Here is a 14226-nt window from a genome sequence, read left to right on the forward strand (position 1 = left end):
ATTTTGGAAAGTACATCTGGACTTTAAAAATATTTTCTAAATTTCAGCGACAATAATGCGATCAGCTCGGAACAGTTGCGCGGTCGACGACGCGCTACGGTTGCCCGTTCGGCGGTGCGCTGCAGTTGCGCGATCGGACAAAAATGAAAAAATGCTTAAAAAAGTCTTGGAACGGATTATATATGTTTCCATTATTTGTATTGGGAAAAATAGATTCAGAATTCGACCGATTCGCTTCTCGAACCGCCTTCTGGAACGGATTGTGGTCGAAAACCGAGGCTTGACTGTAATACATTTCTATAGGTAAGAGCACCTCTTGGGGTCATGGCCTTTTAGTGAACACAGTGGCCACTGGCCACACAAAGCCTGAATACAGTCATTCTCACGGGTTGCATTGTTTACATGCACTTCTACAAAATGCTGAATTGTTCAAAGCTAAAACAGCTAGCACGACAGTTTTCTGTGCACACGTGAACATGTCAGAATGTCAGATGCTTCTCTCACCTTGTTGCATTTGCAATTCTATGACCTGATGTGTTCATGTCGACAGAGAAGACTATTGGCCTTGTGTGTTTTAGCATATCTATAGCCCTGACGACTGTTAAGAGAACCACTGTGAGGTTTCTGGTAGCCGTCAGCTCAACCCAACCTAACATGCTCTATTTAAGGAGCGTTCTTGTGGCCTCACTGAGCTGACATGAACATCTTTACCAAAGTCCCAGGATTAGTTCAACCAACCAGGTATGTTGACAGTGATGTGCGACACAGGCAAGCGCTCTGTACAGGTCAGTATACTTTAAGTGGATAGGCTCTTGGATCTGTTATCCACCACTGCTGAATCTCAATGACAACTCCGACACAAGGTTTTCCCCAAGTCATCTAAAGATGGCTGAGGAGATGTACCCATGGTGTGCCTATAATTTCATTGCTTGAAGCAGACTTTTTTTTCTTACTCAATTTAGTATGATTTATGCTAAAACTGAATGAGATTGATGATATTCTTGGATTAGACAATCATTCATTACTGATGAAAGAATGTCTATATCGACAGCAAGCTGGGGTCTGTGCTCCAACGTGCCTTCTACGGGTCCAGTGGGAGGGTAAGTCGCTGGATATCTTTAGTGCTTGGTCAAATTACAAAACTTGTTCTGGCAGACCCTTTCTACTGTAGGTGCTTTCAACTGCTAAGTTAACAGAAATTTGGTGTTTAATTTGGTGTTCCTTAGGTGTGCCTGATCCAGTCATGACAGCCAGCTCAACTATTGTCTTTATTTTCTTCTTAGGTGACCCTATATGAGCAACGTAACTTTGCAGGCAGACATCTGGACCTGACTTCTGACTGTGCAAGGCTCAGTGACAAGAACTTCCCAGAGAGATGCAACTCTGTGCAGGTGGAGAGCGGAGCGTAAGTGCACACTGCAATGTACAGGTGAAAAGAGGACACTGCAGTACTCCATTGCGTGGCTGCCCCAGTTAATAGAAATCGGTGCCAGTTTTACCTCCTCTCATTAAAATTCTAATCGGTTAAAAAAAAAAGACAATATGCCACCATAATATCAGTCGAACGGCACTTTTCAGTTAGTATGTAATAAATTAGTACGAAGTAGTAAAAAAATTGAACTTGAAAGTAGAAAATATTTTTATGAACATCAAACAATTATGTAATCTCTTCATCACTCCAGACTTCACATATTTCTTACTCATATTTCTATGAACATCAAACAATTATGTAATCTCTTCATCACTCCAGACTTCACATATTTCTTACAATTAGAGTACAGTATACCTAAGTTGTCTCATTTGGTTATTGTAGTCTGTAAAGAATAATTCATAATGCATGAATATAGACATAGTACACCAACCTTTTTGAGTGAGAGCAACTTCTTGGCTACTGATTTGTTGGGTTGCTAATTTGATAAACACTTCTGAAATACTGGTAACTCACTGGTGAGTGATTTTTAGAACAGCGTAGTGGACTACTTATGTGGTCCTCGTGGGCTACCTGGTGTGGAGCCAGGAATTTTTTTTTGGGTGGGCCATGGGGTGGCCAAGGAAATCTCAAGGGCAAAACCCTTTTTTTTTTTTTTTTTTACGAAACCCTCTAATCCTTCAGAAAATCCCTAGGGGCACAGGTAGAAATGTGGAAAAAATTCCTGTAAACAAATCAGAAAAAGACAGTTTTCTGGCCTGGTAGTTTGGGGTTCCAAGCATATTTCCTAGGGGGGCACTGCCCCCATGCCCACCCCTCCCAGCTCTGCCAGTGTCCCGTGAGCACCACATTGGTGACCCAGGCACACACCTGATTAAGGCGGAAGGACTTCTGACCGCTAATAAAGGGCCTTTGTAGCACTGACAAGATAAAGAGGGTGCTTTATTTCTGTTCTTTAACTTGTAAATGCAAGAATTTATCCAAAAATAATAAAAATATATTGTGCACCAAACTAAAATTAGGTTTCGATAGATAGAATCAAAATTGTTTCATTAATTAATGTTTGCAAGCATTATAGTCCATCATTCCATTCATTTTCTATAATACTTGTCCAGGACCATGATGGAGTCCATCTCAGCTGACAAACGTTCAGTGTTCACCTATCAATTCCATATCATACACAAGCATTCACACTTACATCTACAGCTTTTGTCAATCAATCTTACAATGGTGCCATTACCCCTGATTTACCCCTGAATGATCGTTGACCACCCTTTTCGGATTTTCATTTTGAAATGTATTTTTCATCATCCATCCACCCATTCATTTCATGACCATTTATAGTCAGAGCCACAGGGAATTGGAGCCTAGACTTTGGAAGAAATGTGTCCAATTAATGTCATATTAAAAGTATTTTTTTTGGTCAGCTAAATTGACCAATGGTTAGATTATTAGAATTGCCATCGGAGACACAGCCCTGGTTCGGACAAAACCCCAATTTGCAGTTAGTAACATGAACAGGTAAGCTTGGAGGACACAGTTGATTTACAGTGTGATAAGAGGTGACTCACTTGAATATTGGGATGGGCTGAAGACTTTGACTCTTTTAGCAACATAAGCTCAGTTTTGAGAATTGATAGTGATAATGCAGCTCATCATCTCTCTTCACTCACTCCAGATGGATCGGCTATGAACATGACAACTTCCGAGGTCGCCAGTACCTGTGGGACATGTCTGACCGTGGAGAGTACAACTGCTATGACAAGTGGTGTGCACAGGCGGATCACATCTCCTCCGTGCGAGCTGTCAAGCAGGTGCACATATACAAACACTGTGGCAGGTGTCGGCAAAAGATGTCATGTTGCAGGTTTCGTGAAGAATCTGTTCTTGTGGACTGACACCACAGTCAATGAGACTGATATTTATCATGGAAAAATCAGTCCACTAAATAACATGCATTTGGATAATGTTGCTTTGTAGGACAACAACCCTGCAAAAGCTCAGCTGTTTGAGCGTGCCGGGTTCTCCGGTAAGAAGATGGAGATCCAGGATGACATTCCTAACCTGATGAGCCGCTACAGCCTCAACAGAGTAGCCTCCATACGTGTGCTCGGAGGAGCGTAAGTAAAACCATTTTTCCTCAGCTCTACTTTTTTTTTTTAACCAGATGTACTATGAGAAAAATGCAATGTTTTTGAACGACACAAATTTTGTACCTCCTTATGCAATTCTAACAAACTGGCAATGGTTCTTGGGTGGTGAGGGAGGATTCCTGATGTCTACTTTTGACTTTGGTGTTGTATTGGGAGCTTAGTTTGAAATCTGTCATGGCTGGTAGCCTAAGCAAACCAGACAGTGAACATAGCATAGATATTTATGATAGAATAACCTTGACCTAATTTGGTCTTGGCACTACTTTTCACCAGGACCGCTTTCTCTTCTTTAAGTAGTTTTAGCGTTGGAGGTGCTATGAAGCAATATCTGCTATCTGGTGGTGAATATTTTTCTTACACCTTAAAATCCATGTTTTTATCTTCTTAACTTATTTATCTTCCACCTGCAGCTTAAAACATATCTGATGCAACAGGACAATGACCCAAAGGACTTGGGTATATCAACCAAGTACTTTAAACAAAATTGACTTTCACCTTAAAAATATAGATGTTGCAACAGGACAATGACCCAAAGGACTTGGGTATATCAACCAAGTACTTGAAAGAAAATATGCTTTCAGGAGTTTCCCACAATTCTGAACACAACCTGATAGAGATGCTGTGACAAGGCCTCAAGAGTAGCAATTTGCACAAGACATTGCATGCCTTTTCACAATACTGTATGACAACCCGCGACAAAATGTCAACTTTGGTTTCAAGGGGTTGTTCTGTCACATGAATTAGATTTTATTTTGCCTTCTGTGTGTCTGTACTGTAGGTGGGTTGTGTATCAGGAGCCAAACTACAGAGGGACTCATTACATCCTGGAGAAACGAGACTTCAACAACTTCTCAGATTGGGGCAGCCAGAGCAACACTGTGGGCTCAATGAGAAGAGTCCGCTTCAATTAATTCAGATTATCTACAGACTGTCTCGTTCATTTCGACCGAACTATATTTACCAGAATCACTTTAATAAACTGATTATATTTTTCAAATCACTTCATTCAAAAAAAGTGCAGAAAATGTCAATGAAACAGTCAGTTTACAACAGCATGCAGTGAAAACAACTCTACCAGACATTAGCTCAAGAACAAACAAAGAATTCAAAATTAGTTGTTGAAATCAAACTGAAAGTTGATTTCAATTTATAATCTGTAACTTTTTAAGACCTCCAGAAAAAAATTTATATTCAGCTTTTCACAATGTGGACAAACAAGGCATTTAGGACAAATAAAATCCAAACATTCACTATGTCGCTGAGCTTTGTTGTGAGACTTTCCCCAAACAAAAAAATTGTATTGACCTGACATTCTGAAAAGAATAATCTTAAGGGAGTTTGTTTCAAGCAATAAGCATAAGCATACCAGGACAGACTAGAAATTTCCCCAACAGGGAAAAGATTTTAAGCAATAAAGTTTCAGCTTATTAATAACCAATTTTGGAATAAAACATACACAAGAAATTCTCAGCCTAGAACCAGTAATCTAAAATCAAGTGCAGAAGTGGAAGATTGGAAAAAAAAAAAATGCTGAGTTTAAGGAGCAGTGAGAGCAGCTGCCATGTTGCTGATTAGTGATGACTTGAGCTGCGGAATGAGGCTGATCTTCATCAACTTGCTGCTTGAATACTTGTTCCTGACAGCCTGTAAAGAGAGAAGCACTTTGTAAACTGTGCTTCTTCTGTTGATGTCATTGTGCTCACCAGCCACTCACTCACCTTGAACTTAGTTTTGCCGCCATTTACCTTCACAACATTTTTGGCCATGTGCTGCATGATGGGCTTCAGGTGGGCCTCGTCATACGTCGAGTAGTGTTCTTGTGTGGGTGACTGACAAGAAGACAAAAATACTTTTGACAAACAATTCCATTCAAATCAAGTGAGCCTGTATACCTACACGACTCAGGCCCTCTACTCTTATGAGCAATATTGCAGAGTCCCATGAGGCTCACCCAAGGCAGTCCATTCAGCAGCAGCTGAGAGAGGCACAGAGCCGCAGCAGCAATCTCAGATGGGCGATAATGCACCATTTCGTAATCAATGAGGGTCAGCTCCATCAGATATTTGGCCAGCATGTGCCTTTCCGTGTCACACTGGGTGGTGACGAGTGCCCAAGGACGCATCAAAGCATGTGGACACTTCTTAGTTAGCTGTTCTTAATGCAGTTTGGACAAGACAATTAAGCAAAGTAGTAAATTCAAATCTCACATTAGCCAGTTTTGAAGCTCTCCTGAGGAAGTGTAATGGAAGAGGACGACCGAGTTGAAAGTTAAGAGTCTTCAGAACCAGTTGCTCCATCTCCAAAATCTGAGCATTGGTGAACGCGCTGTCCGTGATGTAGGCAAAGTCTCCCACGATCGGAGGAGACAACTCCTCATACTTTGAGGCAACCAGCATTGCAGTCACACCGACAAGTTGCAGCTTTTGACGAGAAACTGGCTGGACCTGCGGCGCAGCAGGATGTCCCGTTAGATTAGGTGGAAAAAGTGACTAAAAGCTCAATAACACATCTATAATAAATTCTTGTACGGCCCGACCAATCTGTATTTTTTTAGGCCGATGCTTGACAGAAGAGAAATACTAATTAATCTAATTAATTAAAAGACAAAATGCATATAATATTTGTTTTTTCTGAGTGCACTTCAGTGGGGGGCAGTTATATGTGGAGTTTTGCTATTCACCTGTCAACCGTAAATATATATAAAAAAATAACTTTCCTTTTTTGTTCATAGTATGTATTACATGGGGCAATGTAATTAATTAAGTCAAAATCCTTGTTATATGTGCATTTGTGTTAACCAGGAGTTGAATGTATGTTGACTTCGGGCAGTAGGCGGGGGACACCCTGAACTGGTTGACAAACAACCATTCGCCCTCTCACTTACAGACAATTTGGAATGCTCAGACAAATAATGGAAAAAGTATAGTATTTCTTTAACAAAAGTCCATATAAGTTCATGAATCCAATAAAATTGAGATGGTTCCTACCTGGAGAAACCGGTCAAGGACGGCAACAGAGAGATACAAGGTTTCTTGCAGCAGATTGAATGTGGAATGAACCTGGACCATCCAGTCGATGAGAAGCGCTCGCATGCGGGCATTGATTTCATAACCCTGCATGTAATTGCCACGTATGGGCTGCTCTACCTATGCAAAGAAGCAACGAGACACAGAGTTCCATTGTGTAATAAGGCACGTGAGTGAAGCAAGATTACCTCCAATTGGTGCAGATATTTGTAGATGTCCTTCACAAATCCCGAGCACAGCAGGGGCATGTCATCATATTCCTCATCTACATCCTTGACTGAGAGCTGTGCGTTGGCGAAAACCTGGCACAGTCGCACCTCCTCGTTCTCCTTCATGGACCTATCAGCTGATGCCTCTGACAGCAGAGAAAATGGACTTGCTGCTTCTTGGCCTTTGACCAAAGGCAGCTGCTGGACCAGTTTAACAGCTTTGCCTTGTTCCCTCCTCTGGAAAACACATTGCTATCGTTAAGGTAGCTTTTCTCATTCCTTTGAATTGTGTGACATCATTCAAGTAGTGTTGTATAGCAGCTATATTTTAAGGACCAGTGTCAGACAGTGAGTATTATCACCACTGATGACAAAGCATGGAAATCTCATATGTAGAAGGGTGTTATGAATATTTTGCAACCCAGAAGGACGAAAAGTTGCATATGTGCAGTAGCTCCTTTTCAATACGAGAGCTACAAACTTAATCGCCGCTCTCATATGGTATTTAGATTTTTTATTGGTAGGCCTGTCACAATAAAACCAAAAACATCCAGATGATATATTCACCTGGAAACTGTCATGATAAATGATAGTATCATTTGTTTGTTTGTTTTCTTAAATGTCCGATTGGAGTGGGGACCCGAAATCACAATCAGACAAGTAAAATATGAATGAAAGAAGCCTAAGGTGGATGCTCAATTTTATTGCCTACACGGTAAAAAGGTTTTACTTCATGACACTTAACATTGTAATGGAACATTGATTTTAGGGTCAGATTCCAACAATTCCAAGCCACTGCCTGTATTAAAACGCGTGTGAAGCATCAGAAACTGACTATAGTGTCAGCTTGCCACCAAAAAGAGGGTGCTAATAGACTGTGAAAAGGTCATGATTAACAGGTCAGTAATTCGCTTTGTGAGCTGGTAAAAAAATATTTTGGTAATTTAAACCGATGTAGGCCGTACAAATGAATGTACTGAAAGCAGTAACATTGTGAGAGTGTAATACATGTTACCTTTGTGACAAGTGATGCGCCCAGCACAGTTGATAATCTCTCCTAGAGCACACCCAGACGTCCGTGCCATCTCGAATTTACTTTTGACGAGATTCTAGTTGACTGAAAGTGCCTGAAAAACAGAAAATACAAATAAAGCAAACGCAGCCACATGTTGCTTTACTGATCCGTGTCTTAGGAACATGATTGTTACAACACAGACATCAGTGGCACCCCCCCAAATAATGTTTTTTTTTTTTTAAATCGAAGGAGCTCTATTTAAAGAACAATTACAACATTGCAACTTTGATTTGTCCTGTGCAAGTATATATTATAATTAATCGAGCTTTTCATGCAAGACATCCTTTGCTAGTATTTGCTCATTTGTAGTAGGTTTACTACAGTATGCTCCATACGAACCACAATTCCGATGTCTTACTGTGAACAAATGTCTCCGTTATTGTATATAGAAATGACGCTCGAGAGAGACTTCCTTCGAACCTTTCTTTCCTCAACTCGCACCAGAAGACCACTTACGTCATACGTCCAACACGCCATCTGATTGGCTAAGACATCAACATAAACTTTTCTAATAGGTTAGATTAACCCTTATACTTCCCCCTTATAAGTAAGAAACGTCATTATTTCACTTCAAAGCTTTCGAAACTTTTTTTTAAGCGTAACAAGATAAGATTCGATTTTGTTGATTATGGCGACATCATATGGACAAAAGCGGTAGTGTTCTGCCAGAAGACGACCACATTTCCCATAAGTGCCAGAGCGCAGTGTCGTGAAATCTTTAGCCCTCGGTCACCTGCAGTAGGACTGGATTATTTTAATGTTTACATAAGTGGCTGTGTGAAGGATGCATGCAATAGCACGGAGGTGATGAATATAATTGTGTTTAAACAATATTGTATTTCCATCCATCCATCCATCCATCCATCCATCCATCCATCCATCCATCCATCCATCCATCCATCCATCCATCTTCTTCCGCTTATCCGGGTTCGGGTCGCGGGGGAAGCAGCTTTAGGAGGGACTCGCAGACTTCTCTCTCCCCAGCCACTTCGTCGAGTTCATCCCGGGGGATCCCAAGGCGTTCCCAGGCCAGCTGAGAGACATAGTCTCTTCAGCGCATCCTGGGTCGTCCACGGGGTCTCCTGCCGGTAGGACATGCCCGGAACACCTCCCCAGGGAAGCGTCCAGGAGGTATCCTGGTGAGATGCCCGAGCCACCTCATCTGGCTCCTCTCAATGTGGAGGAGCAGTGGCTCTACTCCGAGTCTTGCCTGATTGAGAGCTTTGCCTTTTGGCTCAGCTCTCTCTTCACCACGACGGACCGGTACAGAGTCCGCATTACAGCCGACGCTGCACCGATCCACCTGTCGATCTCACACTCCATCCTGACCTCACTCGTGAACAAGACCCCAAGATACTTGAACTCCTCCACTTGGGGTAGGATCCCCGATACAAAGAGGACATTCTACCCTTTTCCGACTGAGGACCATGGACTCAGATTTGGAGGTGCTGATCCTCATCCCGACCGCTTCACACTCGGCTGCGAACCGCTCCAGTGAGAGCTGGAGATCACGGCTTGAAGAAGCCAACAGCACCACGTTGTATGCAAAAAGCAGAGATGCAATGCTGAGGTCCCCAAACAGGACACTCTCAACACCTCGGCTGCGCCTAGAAATTCTGTCCATAAAAGTTATGAACAGAATTGGTGACAAAGGGCAGCCTTGGCGGAGTCCAACCCTCACTGGGAATGAATCCGACTTACTGCCAGAAAAGCGGACCAAGCTCTGGCATCGATGATACAGGGACTGAACCGCCCTTATCACTTGGTTCGGCATCCCGTACTCCCGAAGCACCCTCCACAGAATTTCCCAAGGGACACTGTCGAACGCCTTCTCCAAGTCCACAAAACACATGTGGACTGGTTGAGCTAATCCCATGCACCCTCGATGATCCTGCCGAGGGTATAGAGCTAGTCCACTGTTCCACGGCCAGGACGAAAACCGCACTGCTCCTCCTGAATCCGAGATTTGACCTCCCGATGGACCCTCCTCTCCAGCACCCCTGAATAGACCTTACCAGGGAGGCTGAGGAGTGTGATTCCTCTGTAGTTGGAACACAGCCTCCGGTCCCCCTTCTTGAAGAGGGGAACCACCACCCCAGTCTGCCAATCCAGCAGCATCGTCCCCAATGTCCATGCAATGCTGTAGAGGCATGTCAGCCATGACAGCCCCACAACATCCAGAGCCTTTAAAAACTCCGGGCGGATCTCATGCACCCCTGGGGCCTTGCACCCGAGGAGTTTTTTAACTACCTCATTGACTTCGACCCCAGAGATTGGAGAGTCCACCTCAGAGTCTCCAGGCCCTGCTTCCACAATGGAAGGCATGTCGGTGGAATTGAGGAGGTCTTCGAAGTATTCTGGCCACCGACTCGCGACGTCCCGAGTCAAGGTCAGCAGCACGCCATCTCCACTGTAAACAGTGTTGACAGTGCACTGCTTCCCCCGCTTGAGACGTCGGATGGTGGACCAGAATTTCCTCGAAGCCGTCCGGAAGTCATTCTCCATGGCCTCGCCAAACTCCTCCCACGCCCGGGTTTTTGCCTCAGCAACCGCCGAAGCCACGTTCCCCTTGGTCATCCCGTACCTGTCGGCTGCCTCTGGAGTCCCACAGGCCAAAATGGCCCGATAGGACTCCTTCTTCAGCTTGACGTCATCCCTTACCACCTGTGTCCACCAGCGGGTTCGGGGGTTGCCGCCACGACAGGCACCGACCACCTTACGGCCACAGCTCTGGTCGGCTGCCTCAACAATGGAGGCACGGAACATGGTCCACTCGAACTCAATGACCCCCGCCTCCACCGGGACATGGGAAAAGCTCTGCCGGAGGTGGGAGTTGAAGCTCTTCCTGACAGGGGATTTTGCCAGACATTCCCAGCAGACCCTCACAGTACATTTGGGTCTGCTAGGTCGAACCGGCATCTTTTCCCACTATCGGAGCCAACCCACCACCAGGCGGTGATCAGTTGACAGCTCCGCACCTCTCTTCACCCGAGTGTCCAAAACATGTAGCCGCAAATCCGATGACACGACTACAAAGTCGATCATCGAACTGCGGCCTAGGGTGTCCTGGTGCCAAGTGCACACAAGGACACCCTTATGTTTGAACATGGTGTTCAGTATTGACAATCCGTGTCGAGCACAGAAGTGTGTAGTAGGGTCACCCATGGCAAAAGGGTCCTAGGTGAGGGGCCAGATAAAGCACGGCTCACAAAAACCCCTAATGATGAGAAACAAGATTGGATTTGGTTTTCCCTCGCCCGGACGCGGATCACCGGGGCCCCCCTCAATCCGTATTTGAGACTCACAATGGCTTGATCCTTCAAAAATCTCTTCAGAAAAATTTTACAGTGAACTCAATCTTAAAAATATAATATATTTATAAAATTTTAATATTTTTATTTTTTAATCCATTATAGAATATATTAGACTCATCTTTAAGATGGGAGCTTAAGATCAGGGGATGCTTTGAGAATAATTGTCAATTTGTTTTGTATGTGTGAAGCCCTTTGAGACAGCTTGTGATTTAGGGCTATATAAATAAACTTGACTTGACTTAATTGTTAGATCAGGGACTAGTTGTTTTTGAAACCATAGCATATGATAGCATCCAGGTTAGTGCTGCCCGACTGAGCTTTGATCATAAAGTAATGAAGCCTGGAACCGAATGCTTGTTTGCTCATTGTTTCCTATTGTTAATCAGCCTCCAAACTTCTTTCAAGTGTTACTCTTTATTGTGGCGTTCAGACTGTCTACACGTCGATCGTTGCACATAGAAGTTGACGCATCGTCAATTACGTTTCACATGGAATATGTGTGCCTTCTTTCACCGGTCTCCTCATGAGAGACTGGAGCCTTAATTCAGTGCTTTAAACCGCTCGGCCACACTACCTAGAATCCTCAACTTCAATTTAAGATGCAGATGCCAAGTGCCTGCTGCGGCCCTGAAACAAGATTTGCAAGCGTTTGTGTCTCACTTGGTTCAGGACTCTCAATATTTAACAATCAAATCAGGGAGAGCGCGGACGCAGTTCCCCACTCTCAAAAATTACGCAGTCGAGATTCCCGCATTTGGAGAATTCGCAGGGGTCAATGTGACCGTCAGTGCAATGGGCACATTTCACCCTGGGTGAACCACCTTCGTGATCACAGTGTCACTCCTGCCAGGTTAGGCACACGACCACTTATTTTACATCCTCTCTGTTACATGACGGTGCCATTTGTAAACAAGCGAATGATGTGATTGATGGTACTAGTGGATTAAAAATGTGTGTGTGTGTGTGTGTGTGTGTTTGTGTGCGTGTGTGTGCGTGCGTGCGCGTATGTACTACTCACTGGGCATAAGAGGTCACAGGTGCAACGGTGGAGCATGCAACCGCCGAATAAGCTAATGCGACAAGCCTCTGGTGATGGTCGCAACCTGGGTTTGACTCACTGGAACTCGTGAGCAGTAGAGCAGATGTTTGTCAGCCAAATGTCCGTCTGGCTGACCTGAACGCCTTGTTTTCTTCTCCCAAGCCCGCCATGAAAAATTGAGCAGTGCTCATGAGTCAAAGAGCATCCGAATGGTCCTAGCTGCGTTTTATTGAATTTGCATTTCAATTGACCAACATAGGAAGGTGCACCAGTCCCTGATATACTGAATTACGGGGCTGATGCACAGAGTGGGCAGAGCAAGCACTGAATCCCATCTCCCTGTTCCAAAAAGCAATTTAATATGAAGTCCCTCAAAGGGGACATATCAGATATTAAACTGATAAGAACAGATACTACACTTGATCTTAGCCAAAAGGCCAAGAAGTGATGGAGTATCCGAGTGACGGACTCGCTTACAGGCTTCCCTGCCTACCCATTCTCACCGACAGGTACAGTACGGCACAGAGTGCTACTCTTCTGGGCATTGGTATATCGGCAAAATTTGTCTGCTCACTTATTTGTTCACTCTTCTTCACCCGCAGTCATGCATATAGTTCACGAGGCATATACGTATATACCTCATTTCAGCAGTCTCTATCCAAATACACAGTGTAGGTACCTATTAAATGGGTTGTCCAGATGAACATGAAAGGCAAAGATTGATATTTTGCAAAGCACTTTCCAAGGTCATCATACCTAACAACTACACTGACCTTAGTTAGACCAGAAGAATAGAGCGGGCCTGATGCCAAAGGGGCAGTGGTGGGTTTTGACCTGACACCTCAGGAGAGACTAGAGCAGGGGTGGCCAACCAGTCAGAGACTAAGAGCCACATTTTTTTACTGTGTACCGCAAAGAGACCCCCCCCCTCCCCGAATGGGTTTGCCCCTCCTCCTTTGCGGGATTTCACCTCATGCGCATGCGCGTTTGACGGAAATACCATATTGAACTCAAGCGAAGCGAACACGCAGCGTTTGACGAAAATATCATATTGAACTCAAGCGAAGCGAACACGCACAAATACAAACAAATAACCCCACAAATGTTGATATGAACGTAAAGGAGCCGCATGAAACCCGGCAAGGAGCCGCATGCGGCTCGCGAGCCGAACGTAAAGGAGCCGCATGAAACCCGGCAAAGAGCCGCATGCGGCTCGCGAGTCGCGGGTTGGCCACCCCTGGACTAGAGCCTTAACCCAGCATTTTAGACCGCTCTGCCATACTACCGATCACCTACGTTTTCTACATTGAATTTAGTTGACAATTAGAATAGATATTGCCACGTGCAACGAAATTTAAAAGTGCCAACCGATCAGTGCATCTGCTAAAATAAAACAATAAAAAAATACAAGCTAAAAGTCTTTACAAACTAAAAACCACACAAAAAAATATACACAAACAAGTGACATGTAACTGCACACCCCCATAGTTGTGTTAAAAAATGATTCTATTTAAAGCGGGAAATTGGAGGATAAATTGTTTCTCCACCAGCATCCAGGTTAGTGCTGCCCTACTGAGCTTTGTTCATAATGTAATGAAGCCTGAACACAACTGAGGCGAAACAATATGAGTGACAATCAGAATCCAGTTGCGAGATGGAACCGAATGCTCGTTTGCCGATTAGAGGACATCATGAATGACTAGGGCTGAGCAGCAGAGTGGCGCAGCGGGAGCATGCTGGGCCCATAACCCAGAGGTCGATGGATCGAAACCATCCTCTGCTATTTGGAACTTGTGGTGTTTGGAAAGCATTTATCTGCGAAAATAAAAGAATAAAAAAATACAAGCTAAAAGTCTTTACAAACTAAAACCCACACAGAAGAACATACACAAACGAGTGCCATGTAATTGCACACCCCCATAGTTTTGTTAAAAAATAATTTTATTTAAAGCGTGAAATTGGAGGATAAATTGTTTGTCCA

General features: G+C 43.9%; 2 protein-coding genes and 2 non-coding genes across 8 annotated transcripts; 1 reads left to right on the forward strand and 3 right to left on the reverse strand.

Annotated features, from left to right (window-relative positions):
* The first annotated feature begins 625 nt into the window (after positions 1-625).
* On the forward strand, positions 626-4585 carry crybgx (crystallin beta gamma X). The gene is made up of 6 exons (XM_037247529.1): positions 626-741; positions 1052-1100; positions 1284-1405; positions 3108-3243; positions 3410-3549; positions 4361-4585. Exons 1-6 carry the CDS (start codon positions 698-700, stop codon positions 4491-4493), a joined length of 624 nt encoding a protein of 207 aa, XP_037103424.1. The 5' UTR covers positions 626-697; the 3' UTR covers positions 4494-4585.
* Positions 4476-8472, reverse strand: LOC119120542 (G2/mitotic-specific cyclin-B2-like). Of its 5 annotated transcripts, none has more exons than XM_037247526.1 (8): positions 8349-8472; positions 7833-7944; positions 6797-7054; positions 6570-6728; positions 5790-6026; positions 5534-5674; positions 5301-5411; positions 4476-5226 (listed from the first exon to the last, which is right to left on the reverse strand). In XM_037247526.1, exons 3-8 carry the CDS (start codon positions 6941-6943, stop codon positions 5119-5121), a joined length of 903 nt encoding a protein of 300 aa, XP_037103421.1. In that variant the 5' UTR covers positions 6944-7054; positions 7833-7944; positions 8349-8472; the 3' UTR covers positions 4476-5118. The 5 variants fall into 5 exon arrangements, with proteins under 5 accessions (XP_037103421.1, XP_037103417.1, XP_037103419.1 ...); XM_037247522.1 differs by having other exon boundaries at positions 5534-5701; XM_037247524.1 differs by lacking the exon at positions 8349-8472 and adding an exon at positions 8251-8310 and having other exon boundaries at positions 5534-5701.
* Positions 8473-11899: 3427 nt separating this feature from the next.
* Positions 11900-12064, reverse strand: LOC119121149. Its single transcript, XR_005097635.1, has one exon. It is a non-coding gene; the product is annotated as a U1 spliceosomal RNA (small nuclear RNA).
* A 439-nt stretch (positions 12065-12503) lies between these two features.
* LOC119121132 lies at positions 12504-12694 on the reverse strand. Its single transcript, XR_005097622.1, has one exon. It is a non-coding gene; the product is annotated as a U2 spliceosomal RNA (small nuclear RNA).
* Positions 12695-14226: the final 1532 nt, after the last annotated feature.

This window comes from Syngnathus acus, chromosome 3 (genome assembly GCF_901709675.1).
Source record: "Syngnathus acus chromosome 3, fSynAcu1.2, whole genome shotgun sequence".
Classification (NCBI taxonomy): Eukaryota; Metazoa; Chordata; class Actinopteri; order Syngnathiformes; family Syngnathidae; genus Syngnathus; species Syngnathus acus.

Coding starts and splice junctions, on each gene's coding strand:
- LOC119120542 (XM_037247522.1), bottom strand. CDS start 6,943: ATGAAGGAGAACGAGGAGGTGCGACTGTGCCAGGTTTTCGCCAACGCA. Junction 6,027..6,569: donor TCCTTGACCGGTTTCTCCAG/GTAGGAACCATC, acceptor GCTGCGCCGCAG/GTCCAGCCAGTTTCTCGTCA. Junction 5,227..5,300: donor GCGGCAAAACTAAGTTCAAG/GTGAGTGAGTGG, acceptor CTCTCTTTACAG/GCTGTCAGGAACAAGTATTC.
- crybgx (XM_037247529.1), top strand. CDS start 698: ATGAACATCTTTACCAAAGTCCCAGGATTAGTTCAACCAACCAG. Junction 742..1,051: donor GGATTAGTTCAACCAACCAG/GTATGTTGACAG, acceptor CTATATCGACAG/CAAGCTGGGGTCTGTGCTCC. Junction 3,244..3,409: donor CCGTGCGAGCTGTCAAGCAG/GTGCACATATAC, acceptor GTTGCTTTGTAG/GACAACAACCCTGCAAAAGC.